At 50.4% G+C, this 21,149-nt stretch overlaps 1 protein-coding gene across 8 annotated transcripts in view; it reads left to right on the forward strand.

Moving 5' to 3' along the window:
- PFKFB3 (6-phosphofructo-2-kinase/fructose-2,6-biphosphatase 3) overlaps positions 1-20,935 on the forward strand; it is a 40,170-nt gene extending 19,235 nt beyond the window's left edge. For 2 of the 8 annotated variants that reach the window (XM_040546489.1, XM_040546498.1), the window contains exons 2-16: positions 4,788-4,913; positions 5,034-5,130; positions 5,585-5,651; positions 6,355-6,429; positions 6,712-6,768; positions 8,263-8,387; positions 9,098-9,305; positions 10,101-10,247; positions 10,622-10,726; positions 11,542-11,671; positions 12,258-12,320; positions 12,463-12,527; positions 13,922-14,092; positions 15,244-15,266; positions 18,085-20,935. In XM_040546489.1, the coding sequence (XP_040402423.1) occupies positions 4,788-4,913; positions 5,034-5,130; positions 5,585-5,651; positions 6,355-6,429; positions 6,712-6,768; positions 8,263-8,387; positions 9,098-9,305; positions 10,101-10,247; positions 10,622-10,726; positions 11,542-11,671; positions 12,258-12,320; positions 12,463-12,527; positions 13,922-14,092; positions 15,244-15,266; positions 18,085-18,091 (1,466 nt within the window). In that variant the 3' untranslated portion in view covers positions 18,092-20,935. Of the gene's footprint in view, positions 1-4,787; positions 4,914-5,033; positions 5,131-5,584; positions 5,652-6,354; positions 6,430-6,711; positions 6,769-8,262; positions 8,388-9,097; positions 9,306-10,100; positions 10,248-10,621; positions 10,727-11,541; positions 11,672-12,257; positions 12,321-12,462; positions 12,528-13,921; positions 14,093-15,243; positions 15,267-15,528; positions 18,065-18,084 lie in introns of those variants that run through there. The other 6 variants (XM_040546507.1, XM_040546539.1, XM_040546518.1 and 3 more) reach the window with 4 other exon arrangements.
- The last annotated feature ends 214 nt before the right edge of the window (positions 20,936-21,149 follow it).

The following is a 21,149-nucleotide window of genomic DNA, read 5'->3' on the forward strand; positions in this document are numbered from 1 at the left end:
CGAGGGTAGACCCCCACCAAGGTGGATCCCCCCCACACTCTATTTTTCCATATTATCTGTGCAGTGCAGCCTGAGTGTGCCCCCCCCCCCCCCCCCCGTAGCATCCCTGTGCATGCTTCCAGCCCAGGAAGGTGCAGCCTGCCTGGATCCGGCCCCACGCATGTCCTGACATTCCCTCCCCCTCGCTTTCCACCCCATAATACTTACAGGATTAACAGGGAATAGGGCAGGTTGCTCCTAGGCTAGCTCAGCTGGGATTTTTCAGGGCATTCAGCACCTTGCCCTGATGTTTGGCTTGATTGGGCTTTTACTGGGGGGATAAGATCGGGGATTTAATAAACACAAATAACCACCAGCTGTCTGCACCTCGCCAGACCTTGTGCCTGGGGGAGATAGGAGGCAGGTGGAGGGGAGGGCAAACAAATTGCCTGCTCAGCGTCCTGCAGAAAAGAAAGTGTGGGGGTGTTCAAAACCAAACCCCACGCTTAAAAAAATAAATACGAGCCAATGCTCGGGTCGCCCCGGCGCTACTATCAAACCCGGCGTGAATCACGGCTGATTTGGGAGCCGGCTCTTTTAACTGACCCGGCAGCTGTGCCACCCCACGGAGTTCCCAAACCACCCCAGCTCCCAAATAAGCATCGCAGGAACCCGCAGAGGCTGCGGAGAGCGAGGATGGAGGCGGCTTTTTGCAGCCTGGAGGGGGATGGCAGTGGGTGAATCAGTCCTCCCGTTGCTTTTCTCGAGCAGGCAGCTGCTTTTTTTTTTTTTTTTAAGTTGCTCGTGTTTCTCTTGGCCAGAAAGTTTACCCACTTTTAAGGAAAAAAAAAAAAAAAAAAAAACATTCTGGATGAAATGAATGATGCCGTTAATTTCCCCGATGAATCACGGCTGCTGCCCCACGGCCGTGGGTCCCGGCGTGCCACGAGGGATGCCGAGCCTTGTGCTCAGCCGGGGCGCACGAGGGATGCTGAGCCTTGTGTCTGGGCACATGTGCAGGGGAAGGCACCGAGGAAATGCTGCTTTCAGCAGCAACAGGCTGAACATCTGGCTGGCCGTGGGGCAGAAATGGCTGGGCTGGGGTGGGACCGGTGTAATGTGTTGCAGCTGGGTCTGAGCGCTTTGGGTTTCTTTATTTTTTTCAAGGACTGACACCTTTGAAAGAAATCCCCCGAGCACGTGGTGCCTCACTGGTTTTTTCTTCACTAATTTATTCACGTGGTTTCTGACAGGGGAGAGCTCCCTCTTACAGAGGAGAAAACTAACATATTTTAATATATGAATATAATCATAATAATATGATTATTGTTTCTCGGGGTGGGAACGAGCCGTGCTCGGCATCATTCCTTGCGATCTATGGGAAGAGCCCGGCTGGGCATTTCTTGGTTTTGAAACCCGTGGCTTCCCATAGGCGATACTAACTCCTCGGCAGCAACAAAGAGCTCGGGCACAAAGGCGTGGGGCCGGGAGGCCGGCGTGGAGGCACAATGGCGAGCCCCGGCCTCCCTCGAGGCCGGCACCGTCCCCAGGGCAGCATCATCACCGGGCCGCTCGGTGCAGGAAATAATTAGCCCGATTGTCGTCCTCCTCCTCCTCCTCCTCCTCGTTGCAGCTCCAAGTGATGCCTTCATCTGGCCCTTTGACGGCGATCCATTCAATTTCTGCCGAGCTGCACGTCTCTCACGTAGGGGCTGGGAAAGTCGAGGCGGTGCAGGGAGGGGGCCGGGCTGGGGGATGCTGGAGGAGAGGAGGCAGCGGGTGTGGGCATGTGAAACGTGGGATGCACATCCCAGGGGTTTTGTAGGCTCCCTGCAGCCTGCATGCGGTGTATGGACAGGAGATGCAGCTGTCTGCAAAATGCAATGGGAAAAAGGTGGAAAAGGGGAGCCCAGGGCTCACACGGAAGATGCGGGGGGGGGGCGTGTGGGAATGCTGCCTACATGGAGACAGTAAAAATGCCTGGAGTAGGGAGGCAGCTATTTTATTTAACCTTTTATAGATGCAAGTTTCCATTTTTTTTTTCTCCTTCCACCCCCTCCAGCGAAGCACGGGAGCGCACCCACGCTGGCTCTCAGCTGCTGTAACGCACGAGATGAGCCGCTTCTAAATATACAGCTCGAGCCTTTCACAAGTCATCCCTGACCTTGACTTACCTGGGTAGATGTCGATAATAAGTGATGAATATGCATTGAAATCCCTGATAGCTTTCCAGGGTGGTGAAAAGAAATGATGAATTAGGTCTTTGTGAAGCGCCCGGAGCAAAACACGGGGCTCGGTTTCATCCCTACTGCAAAGTTTCCTGGAGCTCGGGGCGGGCTTTTGTGATTTGGCTGGGTTTGGGCTCGGGCTCCTGGTGAGAAGGTGCACACACCGTGCCCAGTGCTGACCTGGCATTTGGGAAGTGCTCCCCGGGTCCATATTACGCATAAGTTTTCCATGCTGTAGGGGGGACCTGGATCGTTCCTTTGGCAGCAAACTGAATTGGGAGAAATTCCTCAAATACAGGTGTTTTTGCTGCCTATGTGCACTCAGCGTGAGCTCTGAAAGCTCGATTTTTATCTGTCTGGAGCCGAGGGGGCATGAAACAGTACCCAGCATCGTCCTTGTGTCAAGTACTATTATTTTAATGGCCCCAAATCCTCTTGGCTCTGATCTTTGAGATCCTTTGTCTGCTGGCAGATAAAGGAGGAGTTGTCTATTCAGGTACATTTTTTTTTCCCCTTCCCTCTTTAATTTATTTCTTTTTGTGGGGAAAAAGAGAAGCCCCAAAGTTTGTTGGGCACGTGGGACTGTTGCAGTCTGTTCTAAATGGTCAGAGGGGGAAAATGTTCTCCTCTGGTACACCTCGCAGCCCCCATGGGTATCCGGGCGTGCAAAATCAGTGCCTGCCGGTGGGAGCTGCCCTGGGCTTTTGAAACGCAGCACCGGGGGGCCAGGTCACACAAAGGGAGCGAGTGCAAGGGCAGCTCCGTCCTCAGGAATGCGGAATATTTAAGAAGAAAGAAATCCCTTTTGGAGAGTTTTATCATCTCTTGTCTGCTGAGTCTGCTTTGGCAAGACACCCAGGCAGATGATGAGCAGCTCTTTGCCGTTCTGGCACTGTAACTTGTAGCCTTAATTCGGTTTCTTTAGCTGATGGATTTTTTTTTTCTTGATCCCACGTGCTTCACATGCTTTCTCTTCATACCTCTCAGTCTGTTTGCCCACCCCTGAGAAAAAATCCCCCCAGCAGCCTCTCGTATCCCCGAATTGTGCTGCCACCGCTAGTCCCACCTGCCCCACAGCGGGCAGGGGAGCTGGGGCAGGCGTGCTCTCGGCCAGCCCATAATTAAACCACATTTTACAGCGCTGCCATCAGCCATTCACTCCCTGCATTCCTTTCCCATGAGATCTCCAGGCTCCGGCGGCTTGAAGGGGAGATGAGAAATTGCCTGGAGGGGCTCGCTCCTCGCTGCCTTTGCCAGGAGGGCTCCCCGCACGTGAGGCTGGGTGGGATGAGAGGCGGGTGGCTAATCCAAATTCCATTAGGCATCCTTAAGATCTTCCTTTCCTGCGTGTAAAGCACTTGGCTCGGTGCCTTGGCCTTTGGGATGTGTAGCGCCACGTGAACGTCAGCGTGGAGGTGATGTGGGTAGGCAGGGCAGAGGGATGCTGCCGGTGCGCAATTTCCTCCCAGTTGAACCAGTGCCCTGGAGTTTACTTTCTAAAGGATTTTCTGGGGAAAAGCGACTCACCTGGGCAGCTGATCTGTCTGCATTTTGTCGTGCAATTCCGTTGAATCAGAGGAGTTTCCTTTAGCTGGCCAAGTCATCGCTCTGGATTTATTTCCAGCTGTTTGACGCAGGACCCTCTTAAGGACAAAATGTAACCAGCATAGGTTCCTGGGAGAAAGGGATAAGTCACTCCTGTATATCTTCTTTTAAATGCTGATAGTTCTGCAGCTGGCTAATGTTAGGGTCCTTCAGGAGGGAAAAAAAAATAAAAAATTTGCATGTGTATCAGCTTAAAAGCTCGCCAAAGTTTTTTGAAAAGTTGCTCCTGGTGGGTGGAGATCTGAGCACGGACTTGGTGTTTCAGTGCAGCGGCCGCCTCTGAAAGCAGTCTTTGATTTCTTTTTTTTTTTATTCTGAACTGGTGCTTACTGTCTGAGACACTGTGAGTGCAGATGGACGGGCAGGAGGTGCTGAGCTGATGGTGGAAAAGCTGACCAAAGGCTGCATTTCTTCCCTTGGATGGTGCCATCTCCCACGCCCTGGCACGTGCCCAGGCTGCTTGCGGCCATCCTTTAGGTTTTCACAGAATTGTCCAAACCACAGGGACAAGGGCTTGTGTTTGCATTGATTTTTTTTTTGCAAATGGGGAAACTGAGTCATGGAGGAGCCTGGGGCAGCTGCAGTTTCCTTGCTTGCTTTGCAGCCATCAGGATGTTCTCCTCTGGCTGTCAGGGCTGAATTTGGGTCAGGGTGGCTGAGCTGGGGCGCTTGTCTTGCTGACTCACAGAGCCATCTGTCCTTGCTCTGGCATGTGTTCAGCAGATCTCATCATGAAAATAAGTTGGTGAGTTCTGCTGCTCGGAGTCTTGGTTGTCCACCCTCGGGAGAAGGGGGATGCAGAGGAGATGCTGCAGAAATGACGGTGCATGGGGAGCAGAGGCTTTGGGTTTTCTCCAGCTTCCAAAGGACCTGGAGGAGGCTGGCTCAAAAGCAAGTGCCGTGCAGGGTTGATACGAGATGTGCTGGTGGATTAACGGTTGCTGATGTTTTGCTTTCTCCTCTTCCTCCTTGTAGCCTGTGGGCCTCAGCTCGCCAATTCCCCCACTGTGATAGTGATGGTTGGCCTCCCGGCCCGGGGGAAGACCTACATCTCCAAGAAGCTGACTCGCTACCTCAACTGGATCGGTGTCCCAACAAAAGGTGAGCATCCCTAAGGATGCTTTTCCTTGGTCTGTAGAAAATGTCATCCGTGGGTGCTGCACAGCTGAGCTGTGCTGGTGCACGCTCCTGGTTTTGACGGTCTTTGCCTTTCCCGTGCAGTTTTCAATGTGGGCGAGTATCGCCGCGAGGCGGTGAAGCATTACAGCTCCTACGACTTCTTCCGCCCCGACAACGAGGAGGCCATGAAAGTCCGGAGGTAAGTGTGGGACCTGTATCCCAAACAGGGTGGTGGAGCTAACGGTTAGCAGCCGGGTTACCCTGCTTGTTGAGGGGTGCCAGAAGGACTGGGCTGGAGCTAGAGATCTCCCTGCATGTGCAAGGATCATCTTTAGGTGATTTAGAGGTGGCAAGAGCTGAAAACTTGGAGCTGTTGAGGTTTGGTGGTTTGGGGTCCACAAAGCAGCCTCCATCATGGGTACCCCGAGGTCACCTTCAGGCTCACTGTGAGATCCGCAGGGATGTTTGGCCTTTACTTCTTTATCTGCACTGCAGAGCATCATGGTGCTCAGTCTTCCAGTAGGTTGAGCCTCAGATGTCCCTGTGAGGGGGACAATGTGGCCAGGTTTGGGGTCACTCACCACCTTTGTAGGGGTCTGTGTGCCATTTATTGTGAGGACATCAGGACCACAGGGCTCTCATCTCTCTTGCAGGCAGTGTGCCCTGGCTGCCCTGAGGGATGTCAAGCAGTACCTGACAGAGGAGGCTGGCCAGATCGCGGTAAGTGATGCCCTCTGTGGTAGCTGGCAATAGTCCTGGTCCCAAAGGTGCAGCTCACCCAGTGCAACTCAGGGCAAATCACTTGTGGGAAAAGGGGCCGCTTGCTCACCCCAGGGCTTGTCTGGTGATGACATCCCCATGCTGCATCATTGGCCCTGATCTTGCACAGAAATGGGGAAATCAGGACTTTGCAGGCTTGCCAAAATCAGAGTTGGGGATGAACAATCCCGTCCTGCTCTGTGGTTGTGCTTCCTCTGTTTGCTAACCCCCACTTTGAGATCCTCCGGGCAGTCTGCATCCTCCCCACTGTCAGCTGGTGTGTTTTGCATTTAAAATGTGATGAGGAAGCTGTGACTCTTATGTAAGCTGAGAAAGCTTTTTTTTTTTTTTAACTTCTCTCTCATACATCCTATAGAATATTTCTTGCTCCCAAACCCCAGCACTTCATCAGTAAATGCTCTGGGGTCTTTCCTCCATCTCTCAGGCTATTTTACTGAGTCTGTTGCTTGTCCCTATATTTTCCTAAAAGTTCCCTGAAATTAGGCAGCTGGGAAATGAGGAAGGATCTTACAAAATGCTCTCCATGAGAGAGAAAAGTGTGTGGCTTTTCTGAAATCTCCACTACTTCCCCTGGTTTTAAGTTGAGGAAGGGTTTGGTGAGAAACCAGACATCTGTGTTGATAACCAACATTTTTCTTTAAAGGTTTTTGATGCCACCAATACCACACGGGAGAGAAGAGGGATGATCCTAAACTTTGCCAAAGAAAATGGGTTCAAGGTTGGTACCATCAGGCTGCTGCCTATGTTTCATAGTCCACGATAGTGAAAAAGTAGAATTAAGAATACATTATTGTGTTGTCCTGAAGATGCTCCAGTGTAAGGGATTTCACTGCTGGATTGATCAACAGTGTGTAAGCCCTTCCTGGTCCTGAGCCCTGCAGAAAGGATGGCAGCGGGGTGGAGGGAGTGAAGCTGGGAAGGAGGCTGGGTTGAATAAGAGCTGGTTGAATGTCCTAAATGTAATTGCTGGTCTTCAGCTGAGCTTTGCTTTGCCTTGCAGGTGTTCTTCATTGAGTCTGTCTGCAATGATCCCACGGTGGTTGCCACCAATGTTATGGTAAGCATGGAAGCAGCTTGTTTTGTTTTCCCTCGTGTAGGATTTTCCACCTGTGCCCAACTGGGTTCTTATCAGAAGACATCTGACATCTTGCCAGACTCAGTTGAGGGTTAGGAGTTTTTAAAATCTTTTTGTGACATATTTGTCCTGGGATGATAAAGGAGCCTTTCCAGGGCTGCCTGGAGGTAGTGAAAATAAAAGTTGTGGTGGCCTGTCCCCAGTTCCCTTCCGCTCTGTCTGCATGGCTGTTAGTGTTTAACTTGATATCAAGGAGGGATGTGTATTTAGGCTGCTTCGGTGGCCCCAAAGTCCCTCTTTCTGGAAGTGATGGGTGTGGTTAAGTGTTTAAATCCCATCAGAGAGCAGTCAGACTTGGTGTCTTCAGCCACATGCAGCTTTACAGAGTCTACTGAGGTCTGCTTTGAGAAGAATAGCAGCTCAATTTGAAGGTTTCTTGCCGCTAGCTGAGATCTTGGCTGGGGGAGCAGCATAAAAATTTGCTTACTGGCTCCTTCGGGAGCTGCTGGATCTCTGGTTTCCCACGAGCAGAAATGCTTCTTTGCCATTTAGGCTTCCTTGGACAGGTGGGTGCTACTTGGCTTACCTAGGTATGATTAACGTCAATGGAAGTATCCTTTCCTCCCTTGGGCTATGCTCCAGCCTTGTCTCCAGCTGTAGGTCTGCACTTTTGCCAGTTGTCTTACAGCATCTGGGAATGTGTCATAGGATATCCAAAGTCTGAGAGAGGCTTTTCCTTGGGTTTAGTTCTGCCCCCAGGACTGGCTCCACAATGGGCACCAGGGTAGGGGCCAGCACTCGGCATCTGCTCCTGCTGGGAGCTGCTGCCCTGTGGCTCGTTGGGTGGTTGCACGCTGCCTTTTCCCTGACACTGCTAAAATGTTCAGTTTAGTTCTTCTTTTATTATGATTCCTTTGCAACACCCTGAAGCTGTATTTTTGCAGGATTTAATCCCTCCCTTTGATGGAAACTAGTTCTTGAAGGGTGGAAAAAAATGAACTACTATCTCAGCGTAGATTTTTGCTCCATGGGGTGCTTGTGGATGAATAGTGCTTTTCGTGCTGGGATCAGTGCAGAAAATAGCTGTGAGCCTGGGGTGCTGCTGCTCACATTTCTTGGCTGTTATCCTGTTGGGTTCAGTGTTGCTTGGGAGGTTACTGATGTGTAATGCTGCTGCTCAAACCCAAATCTTCAGGAAGGACAACCTGTTAGAGTAGCTCAGGCAGAACTCTGTGTGAGTTCTGGATATTCCTGTGGCCCACTATGGGTCTTGTTCACTTCTTTTCTTTCTTATTATAGGTGATGGCTGTGAAAATGTTTCAGTCAATAGCTGGATCTTGTCAGGGCTTTGAGATTACTGCAGTCTGACTGTTGGATCCCTGCTGCTCCCACAGTCCCAGATGGGCAGCAGCCTTCCCTACCTGCCTGGAAAGCTTCCTAACCACTCCTTTTGGTGTGTTTTCTCCCCTGCTGCAGGAAGTAAAATTGTCCAGCCCTGATTACCGGGACTGTAATTCGACCGATGCCATGGAGGACTTTATGAAGAGAATCAATTGTTACCAGGCCAGCTACCAGCCACTTGACCCTGATGACTATGACCGGTAAGAAACTTCCTGACCTCGGTTTGGGCTGGCTTTGAATGCCTTTTCTCTTCCTGGAGAGGGGTAATGAAGTATGGGGTTGTATTTCACTTTGTGTTCAAGTATGTGACCATGCTGGAGTAACATGGCCAAGCCTTGCTGTAAATTCAGGTCTCTTCCTTGAATACTCAATACTGTTTTCTCCATCCCTCTGCCAGGGAGCTAGGCAGCGAAACCTTCCCAGGCTCTTGTGGGTCCACATGTGCTGGTTTCTGGGGTGTTTTTTCATGGTCCCAGTTAAAGGAAGGGATTGCTTAGATAGACTCAAGGTTGAGCAAGCCCTGTGGTTTCCACTTTGCTGTCCTGCATGACCGTGTGGGCTGCAACATGTTGCCTCCCAGCCTCTCCACTGCTCACAAATACATCTGTGTGTGTGCCCTGCACAGATAATCCTGGGCCAGCTGAGCGCTGTCCTGGGGTGGAACGTGCCCCCTGCTAGGTTTAATCCTCTTACTGCTGCAGGGAGGAAGGGCGATTACACTGGTGTTACTTAGCTCTCCGTGAATTGCTGTTGCCTATTGGCTTCCTGTTGGAAAATAGCCTGCAGGAAATCCTTTTAGCTGGGTGATTATATTGACTGAGATACCTCACCAGGCTGTTTTGTGGGGGTGGTGTGTGTTTTTCTGCTTTCCCCGTTGGCATCCCCCTCATCCTTGCTGTGCTTTCCCTAGGGAGCTTTCTCTCATCAAAGTCATCGACGTTGGTCGGCGGTTCCTGGTCAACAGGGTCCAGGATCACATCCAGAGCAGGATCGTTTACTACCTGATGAACATCCATGTCCAGCCCCGCACCATTTACCTGTGTCGGCACGGCGAAAGCGAGTTCAACCTCAAGGGGAAGATTGGAGGTGACTCGGGCCTCTCCAACAGGGGCAAGAAGGTAAGGGAAAGGAATATTCCCCTGTGGCTCTGTAAGTGATGTGGCTGTAGGAGACGCTGTGTTGTATATTTGGTGCCACCTTGGGTACTTAGAAGATCCATCTATAGGGCTGGTTCAATTTGGGCTTGAGCGTGGCTTGAAACAAGACTGTAGCCACTGGTGTTGCATGCAGTTATTTGATAGAGGCTGGTCTGCAAATGTCTCTAGGAGAGAATATCTTCATTGTTTGGGTGGGTTCAGCCCTAACACAGGCAGGGTGGGATGTAGAAGGACTGCTGCCACCCTTCAGTTGAGCTAGTCAACTCCAAGGGTGCCTTCAGTTCTCTCACTAATGATTCTTCATGGATGTGGTCAAGAGAGCTGCTCTAGGAAGGGTTAATAGCTATTTTGGCTTGCCATCACCATTTTCAAGTCCAAATCGAGTCAGCTAAGGTGTGACTATTATCAAGGACTACAGAATACATCCAGTTAGCTCTCTGACAAATAAGCTGCTGTGGTTAAGGATGGTCTGGAATCTTTCACATCATAGGAGAGGCCAGGTTGTGATGGGGCTTCTTGGGTGCTGCTCCTTGATTATATTAGTTTGCAGCTCCTGTCATTCTTTCTGTCTGCATGCCCCTTGTAGCTTTTGGGAATAAATAGTGTGTGAGGCTGCTCTTCACCTTAGAGCAAAAGGCCAATACATCTGCCTACAGAAGGCAAAAGAGGTCCTGGGGAAGACTTACTGGGAAGCAGGGAGGAAGGCCCATTGGGAAGCGGTGGATCAGGAGTCAACCTCTTCTTTGTGTCCTACAGTTTGCGCTGGCACTGAACAAGTTTGTTGAGGAGCAGAACCTAAAGGACCTCAAAGTCTGGACCAGCCAACTAAAGAGAACAATCCAAACAGCAGAAGCACTCCAGCTGCCTTATGAGCAGTGGAAGGCACTTAACGAAATAGATGCTGTAAGTACTTTTGGTTGCAGTAGGGAAGGCTGGATTGTAGTGATCATGGGTTGGCAAGAGGGGGAGATAGCTCTGGCCTTTTCTTATTCTTGTATAGATCTCACCTTTTATGGGGAATTTTTCCTTCTGAGGGGGAATAGTATTTTTCCTGCTCTAGTACTCACAACTTGGCATTGAAATTGTAAAATATGCAGAACCTTCAGGATTTCGGCTTGAATAAGTAGGTTAAGATGACATTTGCTTGAACCTGCCCTCTGTCTGATCTCTCCAAGGATTAAAGACAAATGCCTTGGAGAAGGGTTTGTGTCTTAGGTGTGCTGATGCTTTTTGATTTCAGCATGGCCCGTAACCTCTTGGCTGTCCTGTTCTTGCAGGGTGTGTGTGAAGAAATGACCTACGAAGAAATCAGGGACCAGCATCCAGAGGAATTTGCTTTACGTGATCAGGATAAATATTACTACCGCTATCCTTCTGGAGAGGTAGGCCTGCAAGGAGACCTCCAGAGATGTGGCTGTTATTTGAACATGGCCTATTTGTTTTCGTGCTACTCGGGCATAGAGGACAGGAGAGTAGAGGAGAAAGCAGATGCTCCGAGAAGCAAGAAAATTAAGAAAGGGTCAGGGCTCCTGTTTAACTTTTGCTTTTAGCTCTTGTAATATCCATGGTATATGGAGATCTCATTAAGAAGCACAACACTTAACAAACAGGCCAAATGATTTCATAGTCAATTATTTGGGAAAGTCCAAAGGCCTCCTAGTCTAGCCTCCGTCACTAGGTCCACTCAGTCGTGTGGTGCCGAGGTTTTTGCCTTTCTTTCACTTCCAAATTAGTAATTTCAGCCCTTGCTGTCTGCGTCATTTGCTGAGGGCTGATGTTGATATCTTTGTTTGCTCCTGGCATGGGGAACACGACCTGTTTTCAAGGCGTGACACACTGAGGTGGGAATTGACGTCAGTCTTGGGTGATGCTTTAGGTTGTGAACTGGGCTTTTTAGCACCAAATTAAAAGTCACGTGCATTTACATTTGGGAAATGTAAATGTTTGGAGACATACTAATGCCAGCATGCCTAACAAAAGAATGTCAGGGAATGGCTGGCACTGACTTTAAGTGTCTGGGGTTCCTTCTTGGGTGCCTGTCGTGGTTCTTTATGAAACCCTTCAAAACCCTGGCTGTTGGTTTAGTTTAGTCAGAAGCATGAAAATAATAGATGAACCAAGACAATGCCCATTGTTCTTTGTAAGGTCCTTGTTTTCCTGGCTCTACACTTATCTCCCTGCCCTTCTTCTGTCCCAGTCCTACCAAGATCTGGTGCAGCGCCTAGAGCCAGTCATCATGGAGCTGGAGAGACAAGAGAACGTCCTCGTGATCTGTCACCAGGCGGTCATGCGCTGTCTCCTTGCTTACTTCTTGGACAAAAGTGCAGGTGAGCTCTGTGAGCCTGGGCTGGGGGGGGGTGTTGATCCTGCTGGAGGAGGGATGGCAGATGGAGCTCTGAAGAGATGAATTAGGGGTTCCTGTCCGTGCAGGGACTGGAGAATGCATTCCTTTGGCTTTTAGGTGTTTTAGGTTTTTTTTAGGATGGCTTTCAGGTGTTGAGGAAGGTCTGAGGGGGGACCTCATCACAGTCTACAACTTCCTCGCAAGAGGGAGTGGAGAGGCAGATGACCTATTCTCTTATCACCAGTGACAGGACCTGTGGGAATGGTGTGAAGCTGAGGTAGGGGAAATTTAGGCTGGACATCAGGAAGAGGCTCTTCACCGAGAGGGTGGTCGCACACTGGAACAGGCTCCCCAGTGAAGTAGTCACTGCACCAAGCCTGTCTGAATTTAAGAAGAGATTGGACTGTGCATTTAGTCACATGGTCTAAACTTTTGGGCAGACCTGTGCGGTGCCAGGAGTTGGACTTGATGATCCTTATGGGTCCCTTCCAACTCGGGATATTCTATGATCTCCAAACCTGCTTTTGGAGAGGGGATGGGGTAACTCTCTTGATTTGCTTTCTCTGCAGACGAAATGCCCTACCTGAAGTGTCCTCTTCACACAGTATTGAAGCTGACCCCGGTGGCCTATGGTAAGTGTGGCGCTTCTCCTTGATGTGTCTGGGTGTTTGACTTGTGCCTCCTTTGGGAGAAAGGCAGGGCTCTGGGGTGGAGCATCCTGCACCTCTTGGCTTTTCTGACAGCCTCTCCATCTCCCTGTGCTCCCTTCTGCAGGCTGCCGGGTGGAATCCATCTCTCTGAACATCGAAGCTGTTAACACCCACAGGGAGCGGCCAGAGGTGAGTGTTGCTCTTCCTCAGCCATTCCCTGGTGTCCCCCTTTTCCCTATAGTCACCCGGCAGTGAGGATGCCTGGGGTGGGCATGGGGAGATTATTATTATTGCTCAGCCAGGTGCTTGGAAGTGCCCCTGGAACATCACAGGGGTTCTTGCTCTGCAAAGATGTGGCCGATCAAGGGTTTTCCAAGGGAAAATGACTCTTGCATGTGCCTGCTTCCCAGTGTGTTTGCTCAGATGAAAGCTCACCCAGGGACAGGTCCTTCCTGGGCTCTGACTTTTGCCTTTACAATCATCTGCTTGCCCAAAGAGGGAATGGAGCACTGGATGGAGAAGGTGGCTTCTCCCAGGTGTCCTAGCTGGCTGGCAGAGCTCAAGCTCAGTGGCTTGTCCAACATCTCCATCCTCTGTGTTTTTTCCTGGCATGCCCACAGCTCTGTGTGGCTACCAGAGTGCTGTTCTGTAGGGTGCTGGGGGGAAAAGACCCCTTGCATGGAGGAAAAATCCCATAAGGTCTGGTCTGGGTGCTCCATGAGGAGCTCGGAGGCCAGAGCAAGGGGATGCCAGCCTGGCGTCGGGGCTGGACAGCTCCCCAAAGGGGACCCCGTGTCCAACTTCCCAACTCACACGTAGCGGTGATGGGTCCCAGCTGGTGGTGGGATGGTCAGATCCATCCCCTTTCAGGACACATCTTCAGGGGTGAATCCAGTCCTTCCCTGTGGTGTGTCAGGGCCATCGATGCCCTCGTCCACCGCCGTGGCTGGGGGGCTGCGTGGCGTGGTGGGGACGGAGCGAGGCACATGCAAAGCGCTTGGGTTCCTCTGCTCGGCTGTGTGGGCGCTGCCCCTCCATTCCACCTGGCTTGTGTTGGAGCTTGGTGCTGACCCTCGCTGGCTGCTCTGTGCGACTTCCCCAGTCTTTCTTATCAGCCCGGGCTTGCTCTTCTTTCCTCTTCTTGCTTTCATGCCCTGGGGCAGAGGGGCTGCCTTTGAGGAGCAAACCAATGGGCAGGTCTTTGGCGTGAGAAATGGTGGCTGTTGATTACTGCTGTGCTTTGTAGTAATACCTATTTACCTTTTCTTGTGATCAAAGGCTCAGGTGAGGAGAAGTTCTCTCTCACTTCTGAGCGCAGGGCCTTTTTTCCTCCCCTTCTTGGGAAATCACACTGTGCTCTTGAACGTTTTGCATCAGCTTCCTTTTTTTGGTGTCCAGAACCTTTCAATGCATCCAACTAATCCTTTGCACGTTGACAGCAATTGTGGGGGAAAAGCAGAGGCTGCTTTAAGGAAAAAACAAAAACAACCTGCTTCTTTTTTCTTTATAACTGTCGCCTTCTTCCCTTTTTTATTTTACTTTATTTTTATTTACTTTTTTTTCTTTTTCTCACTCTAATTTAGGAAGCAAAGAAGGGACCTAACCCGCTCATGAGACGTAATAGCGTTACCCCTCTAGCAAGCCCAGAGCCCACCAAAAAACCTCGCATCAACAGCTTTGAGGAGCATGTGGCTGTTTCTTCCGCCCTGCCAGGCTGTGTTCCTCAGGAAGTGCCCACGCAGCTGCCGGGACAAGTTAGTTAAACTCTTTTTTTTGTTTTGTTGTTGTTCTCGTTTATTGTTTGTTGTCCTCCTCCTGTTGCTCCTGAAGCTGAGGAACGGCTTGCACTTGTCGCATCCTGTGCTGCTGTCTCTGAGATGCTCTCTCCCCACTTCTCCCGTGGCTGCTGTCCTCCCGCATCACGTTGGTTTCAGGAGCACCCGGTGAAGGGTGGCTGTCAGCCCTCTCATGGGTTTTGAGAGTGTTGGAAAGCCCCAAAGCTCTGGGCTGAATCGAGCAACTATGTTAATTTAGGAATTGCCTCCACGTCCCCAGTTTGACATCGCCCTGTCACAGGATAATGGTTGAGGTTGGAAGGGACCTCCTGGGGGTCATCTGATCCAGGTCCTGCTCAGGCTGGGCAAAACAGAGCAGGTTGCCCAGGACTATGTCTGGATAGAAGCCAGTTCTCTAGACCAAATGACTTGTGCCTTCCTCCAGGATGCACTCAGCTCCACCATAGACCTGGGCATTGCGATAAGGCCAGGGTTCTTGGGCTTCCATGAAGATGCTACGAGGACCCTTCTTTGCCTGTGGGTCTTTCTTCCTTCCCAGAGCAATAGGCAAAACAGACCAAAAACGAGTAGAAGCCTCTTTGATGCACGAGGCATGGTGAACCCAGCTGCCTTGTGCAGCCCTGGGTGAAAACCTGTTTTTTTTTTTTGCTGCCCCCCTGCTTGTGTTCTCTCTCCTCTCACCCACCCATGAAAGGATGAAGAGAGACTTTTCTTGGCACATGCTTCTCCAGGAGCAAAAGCCTTTGGTTATGGAGCTGGGGTGCTACCAGAGATGCTCATGAGCCCCTTTGCTGTGTTGCATGTCCCCCCGGCTGCTTGTTGGCTGTTGCTGCCCGCTTTGTGTGTTGCCTGGTGTCTGCTCACACCAAGTGGGATTAGGAAGGGTGCCGTGCTCCAACCACCGCTCTGCTTCGCACAAACCTTGCTGCCCCAGCTGGCTCCTCCATCTCTCGGGGCTCTGTTTGGGCTGGCTGAGTCTTGCGACAAACCCTCTTTTGCTTTGGGGTTTGGAAGTGCTTGGGTGCCCCTCGCTGCCACCTGCTGCCCCCTGCCCTGTCTCCCGTGGCGTTACTGACACCTCTCTTTCCATTCTCTCTCTCTCTCTCCAGCCTTTACTAGGAAAGGCATGCCTGTAAGTACCTTCTTGCGTCTTATTTCCCTTCCTACCCTCTTCCTGTGTTTTCTTGCCAGTGGTTATTTTGTTGTTGCTGTGAAACCCGGCTGGGGCATGGTTTTCTTGGAGTTGATATTTCTGGGTCTGAGTGTGGGATCTGGGTGCATCTTGGGAGTGATAAAGAGGGGGCTGTGGGGGCTGCTTTGTCCAAACCACAAGTATCCTACCTTGATAAAATGCCCCAATTTGGTTGGGAAACAAAGCGAATTGTCACTTGCAGATGCTGCCTAAATTCCTGCCTCCTCCCTGAATAGTCACTGGATGGGAGATGCCGTTGGGTTTTCCTGGAGTTCTGTGGCAGCGCTTTGTAATGTAGGTGATAGACCCAGGTGGTCTGTCCTTCCTGGGGCCGAGTTGTGTCTGTGAGCGATGGCACCAGAGAGATTCCTGGGGAAGGCTCTGACCTCAGCTCCCTGCAGGCTTTTATCACCTGCATGGGAGCAGGGACATATTTTGGGGAGCTGGGCTGATCCTGGGTCCTGGCATCTGTAGTTCTGCCAACCTGGATTTTGGGAACAGCCAGCCCAGACATCTTGGGCAGAGTAGACACAAGGATGCACTCCTCATCTAGCTCTATTAAGAAGGCAAGAAGCCTTCGACATAAAATGCTCTAATTAGGATTAGGATTAATTGAGGCTTTGACACTTAAACTCAGTGCTGTTAGATCCTTGTGTGCTAGGGACAAGATAGTTTCTGGTTATATCCAAAGCATTTGGACTCATTTCATGATACATCGCCGAGTTAAGAGAGCATCAGCCATTGAAAAATGTGCTCAAATGTCTTCCCAAAGACCAGGGAGGTGCTGAGGCTGGCATAGTGCCCAGGGGTCTCTTTGTCATCTATGGTTTAGATCAGCCTATGTGCATCCTTGTCCTGGTTCATTTTGTGGGCTGAAGATGAAGGAATTTGCTATAAACTGGTGCTGCTTTTGTGTAACTGGTGAACCTTGTTTCTTCCCTTTTCCCCAAAAATGATGTTAGAAAAGTCAGACTTGGCTTTGCTGATGGGTGTGTTGGGGAAGAGCATGCTGATGTTCCTGGGCGAATGTAGAGGTTGGGTTGCTCAGCATGGCCTGCATGCCCATGCTCCTTGCTGCTCATAGGCACAGAAGCCCCTGATGAAGTGCCTGGTCCTCCTGGGGGTTGCTTGCAAATTGGCTTTGTTTTTGTCCATCCCTCCATCCATGTTGCAATAGTAAAAGCACTGCATGCCTTGGTGCCAGCTGGGACATCAAAAACATGAGTCAGGGGACAGCTGCTTTGGGTTGTGCTAGACCCTGAGCTCAGCTGGAGCAGGTGTGATGGTTTACCCATCCCAGGTGGGTTGGGAGCAGCAAGGTTAAAATCTCCAGCTGCTGGGAGCCTTCCTCCACCTATGTGTGGGGCTAAAGGGTTGGTTTTAAGGGAGCCTGGAAGACCCCGTAGACCAAAGGCTTGGTGGCACCATCACTACTGTCACCTTGTATGGGTGTCCTGTCCCCCCACAGCCTGTATGGGGTCGGGGAGGTGGAGGTTACCTCCCTTCCCAGTTTGTGCTGCTTGGAGGCACTTGGCAGTGGGTGCTTTGTTGCATTGACCATCACTAGTGGGGGCTTGTCGCTATCCAGAAGAACCAGGGGACACCTGTAGAGGCCAGGGATACAGCTGCATGCCTCCTGACCATGGGGTTGAGCTGGTTTGGGTTTACAGGACTAACTACTGTGATTTCTTTTCCTTCTGCTTGGTTCATGATCCAAGTTGCACTTTGTAATGACAACCCGATTTAAAGTCTCTCCTCTCCCCTCCCTTCTTCTCCCCTTCACTTTTCATGCTTAAAGACGACCCGTTTGTCGCTTTCTCAAAGTTTTCTCTTTACTAATATTTCCAAGGTAAATGGCTGTTGGGTGCATGTGCCTTTTCCTAACCTTCACCCTGTCTCCTTAGATAATGCAGACTAGCTTGTTCCACTCTGTGGCCAGGCTACAAGGTAGTCACTGGTGCTTGTAAGAGGCAGTTTAAGTAGTAAAATACTAAAAATGCTAAGAAACCTTTCTAGCTGTTTCCTAATCCCTTCCCCTCTGACCTTTTGTGTAGTTCTGTGAACTGGGAAACATCTTTGTGGTGGTGGTCATCTCTTTGGGTGTCTCCTCTGTTGGATGCTCTCCTCCAGGGGCTGATGTTTTGCTGGGTGTCTCTGGGTTTGTGGTGGTGGCAGCAGGGCTGTGCTTGAGGCAGCTCTGGGGCCTGCAGGATGTCACGGGTGAACATTGCTCCAGCCATTCCACCACCGGTGATGGCTGGTGGCCATGCCAACTCCTTGGCAGTGTTGCTGCTCTGTCCTGAGCCGCCTTTTTGGGGTGGTGCTGAGGATGGTCAAACGGTGGCCTCCACACACCAGGTTGGGGGGACGCTGCCCAGCCCCAAGGGAAGCTGGAGAGATCTACTGGGGCTCCTGCAAGGATTGTTGTGTCCTGTCTTTGTCTTGCATGGACCAAAGAGTGGCTCCAGGCTTAGCTCAGTTTTTAGGGGTATCTTTGCCAGGTTCCCACCCTGCAGATAATAAAGCTGGGTGATGCTCAAGGAAGGGATGCAGGTAGTGAGGCAGTACGTCTCCTCCCCAACCCTCTCCTTGGGTGGATGGTGTTCTCTCCCTCCATGGTGGATGCTTTCGTAGTGCCCCATGTTGTGGCTTTGTTACTGCCTCTGTCCCTTTCTCGATGTGCACGTAGAAGATGCTGGCTGGGGTGAGGTCTGATCCCAGCATGACCCCAACCGTGCTCCTTCCCCTCTCGTTGCAGAACATGAACAACTCGCAGAAGCCATCATGACTCTGTCGGCGCTGTCGCAAGGCCACCAGCGACGCCAGCTCCCATCCCATCGTCATTTCTTGAAGCTTGCTTATTAAACCGGTCTCCTCCGTTTGCAGCAAGGTCGACCCTCGGCTGTTTCTATCCACGCCCGTTCATCTGCAAACTGCTCTGCCAAAGAGGGGAGAGAGGCGGGAGAGCGAAGGAGAGGAGGGAGACAAGCTCCCAGGTTCACCATGTCTCCAGGCTTGCAGCATTGCTCTCCTCTCCAGCATCCTGCTAGAGCGTAGCAAGCTGTAAAGTGCTTCTAGCGCGCAGAAGTCTCCAAGTTTAATTTTTCTCTGTAAGCGGTTTTGATCTCCTTTTGTATAGCTGATTGGTACCCATCTGTCTCGGGGTGGAGTGTGTATATGTGAATGGTGCGGGGTTAGTGGAGAAACGGGGGGAAGAGGGGTGGGGGGAATGAAGGGGGATTTTGTTTTTATTATTATTATTATTAATTATTTGGCAAGGAAGCCCCTAACATGCCATGCTGCAGTCCTTGACCCGCACCAGCTACAGCCCGCCACACACCTGATTGAGGTGTACAAGAACTACTGGCTTTAACCAAAAAATAACAGCAAAAATTATGTACATAAAACCCCATATGTCAACTGATATACCTTGAAGGGGTTTGCAGAGAATATAAATCTGCTGCTGAAACTGGCAATGAGCTGTTTGTAGCATAGAGGGGGAACCACACTGATGCTGGCTTGGGCAGACCGCTGCCCCGAGTTCAGGTGTGTTTTGATTTTTTTGGGCAAGGGGACTGAGTGCCAGTTGAGGTGATGTGCTGGTAATTGGCCTTCCCTTTCCCTTTTTTGCCTTGAAGGAAAGAGATGTAGGGGGTGAGAATGCCTGCAGTGCTGCAGGAGGTAGGTGGCCGGGCTGAGCTGGACGTGTCTTGCAGGCGAGTAGGTCTCTTGGATGGAGGTGGCCAGGGGTCTCGCCAGCTCCTAGGAGTCCCGGTGTGTCTGCAAAAAGCCACAAGAAGAGACATTTTGTCTTTATTTAATCTATATACATGCACATGTGTGTGTGTGTGGGTATATGTATATATAGAAACCGCTTGGTTTTTGCACTTTATTTGTGGCAGGAGCTAACTATTTTCTTTTATTATTTTTTTTAAGCTGTGCCTCTTAACAGGGGAAGCCTGAATGCAGGCAACTTTTTTTTTCTTTTTTGCGTGCTGGGAAGCTGGGACTACACAAAAGCAGTAGTTATGGCTTCTGAGGTGTGCATGTGTGCAGGGGAAAATGGGGCAAGGTCCTGGCTTGGGTTCCTTCAGTCCTTCAAACCACCTTCCTGGTGGCTTGAGATACAAGAACCCTTCTTGGCAGCCTGGTCTAGGCTGTGAGCCAGCAGTTAAAGGACAATTTAACCACTATTGCTTTGTGCAAAAATCTGTGGTTCCTTGCCCTGTCCTATGTATTGCATTTTCTTCATCCCTGTCTTGTGCTTTTTCCCTGCACGAGTGAGCTGGAGGCAGGAGGTGAAAGTGGTCAAGTCCTCCTGCATCCCCTTTTTTGGGGGGGGACTGGAGATGGGCAGCCCTTTGGTTTTACCTCTCCTTTGGCTTCCTCCTCTCCCCTGGGTAGGAAACAATATCCCTGCAGACAGGAGCAGAGAGTTTTGGGGGAAAGTGATTTTCTTTATTTTTTGATAATATTTTTTGGTTGTTTCTTTTTTTGGGGGGGGGAGGTTGATCTGTTTGCCCTTTGGGAAAAGGCAAACCGCAGTGCCTAGCACTTCCGTCTCATGCAGCAAAAACCATGTTGCATGGGCTCAACAGCAGGATGGGTCTGGGACCATGCTTGGTCCCTCTCTGACCCCAGGAGCCCATCCTGGCGGTGCCCTGCCTGCGTGCGTGTGTCCATATGTGTATATTCCTGTACAGATGAAACAAAAACACTTCCCCCTCTTTTTTTCTTAACTGCAATAAAGCAGAGTCCTGCGTGCACGTGCGGTTGACGTCTGCCCTTTCGGTTTCCCTGACTTTGAGAGAGACGAGTGCCTGGGGAGGGCGGCTCGCTGGCCCTTGTAGCCAGTTTCCTGGGGAGTTATCTTTCTCCTCCTGCTACCGAAAGATAAGCTGGCAAACGCAAACATGATGTCTGGCTGCCCCCGATCAATCCTGTAAGCGTGTAATTCTGCAGATGTTTTGGCATGTATTTGTGTGTGTGTACATATATAAATTTATATATATATTAAAAATCTGGAAAAAAACACCCTTAAACTATTTCTTCCTCTGGAAATACTAAAAGTCTCAGTCCCCACAAAAAGATAAAACCTGGTCATGTTTTATTTTTCTTTTTTTTGGATGTCTTTTCGTTCCCCCCCCCCCATCAAGAGGGAGCAGCAGAGTGGTCCTCTCTTGCTTGGGGGTAGGTGGCAGGATGGTGTCACCCCCATCCCATTGAGTCTTGGCTAACAGAGCCAGGACCAGGCAGGGATGCTGCAGCCAAGAAAGGTGGCCAGAGGGGACTTGTCGAACCACACCAATAGTTCCCCCCCTTTTTTTTTTGGTTTTGTTTTCCTTTGTGATACTTGAATTTATTTTTTTATGATTTTTTTTGATAGTGAAATGCTTTTTATTTATTTAATGTATACTGCAGAGCTTGGAGAGAAGGGTAGTTACTTGGGATTCTTTTTTTTTTGTGTGTGTGCTATGTTAACTGTTCTGTATATACGTCTGGAATAATTGCCTGATACAAAGCTGTGCCAGCTTAAAAACAGGGTATGCCTTTCAGAAATTTGTATATTTTGCAGTTGCTGGACCAATAAAATATCTTGTTGAAATAAGGATGTGACCTGTCTCTTCCCTTGCTTTGGAATCATGCCCTCGGGCACCTCTTCTGCAGTGTGGGGGCCCTGAGGGGTGACCCTTGTGCAAGCACCATCCTGCCTTGCACATATGGGGACTGCTCTGGCCCCATGCCTTATAAATCCCTCTTGGCCCTACAGGCGTTTCCTGGGAGTCAATAGAGAGAAACCATTTAGAGAGAAACCACCTGGCC

Source organism: Cygnus olor, chromosome 1 (assembly GCF_009769625.2).
Source record: "Cygnus olor isolate bCygOlo1 chromosome 1, bCygOlo1.pri.v2, whole genome shotgun sequence".
NCBI classification, from domain to species: Eukaryota; Metazoa; Chordata; class Aves; order Anseriformes; family Anatidae; genus Cygnus; species Cygnus olor.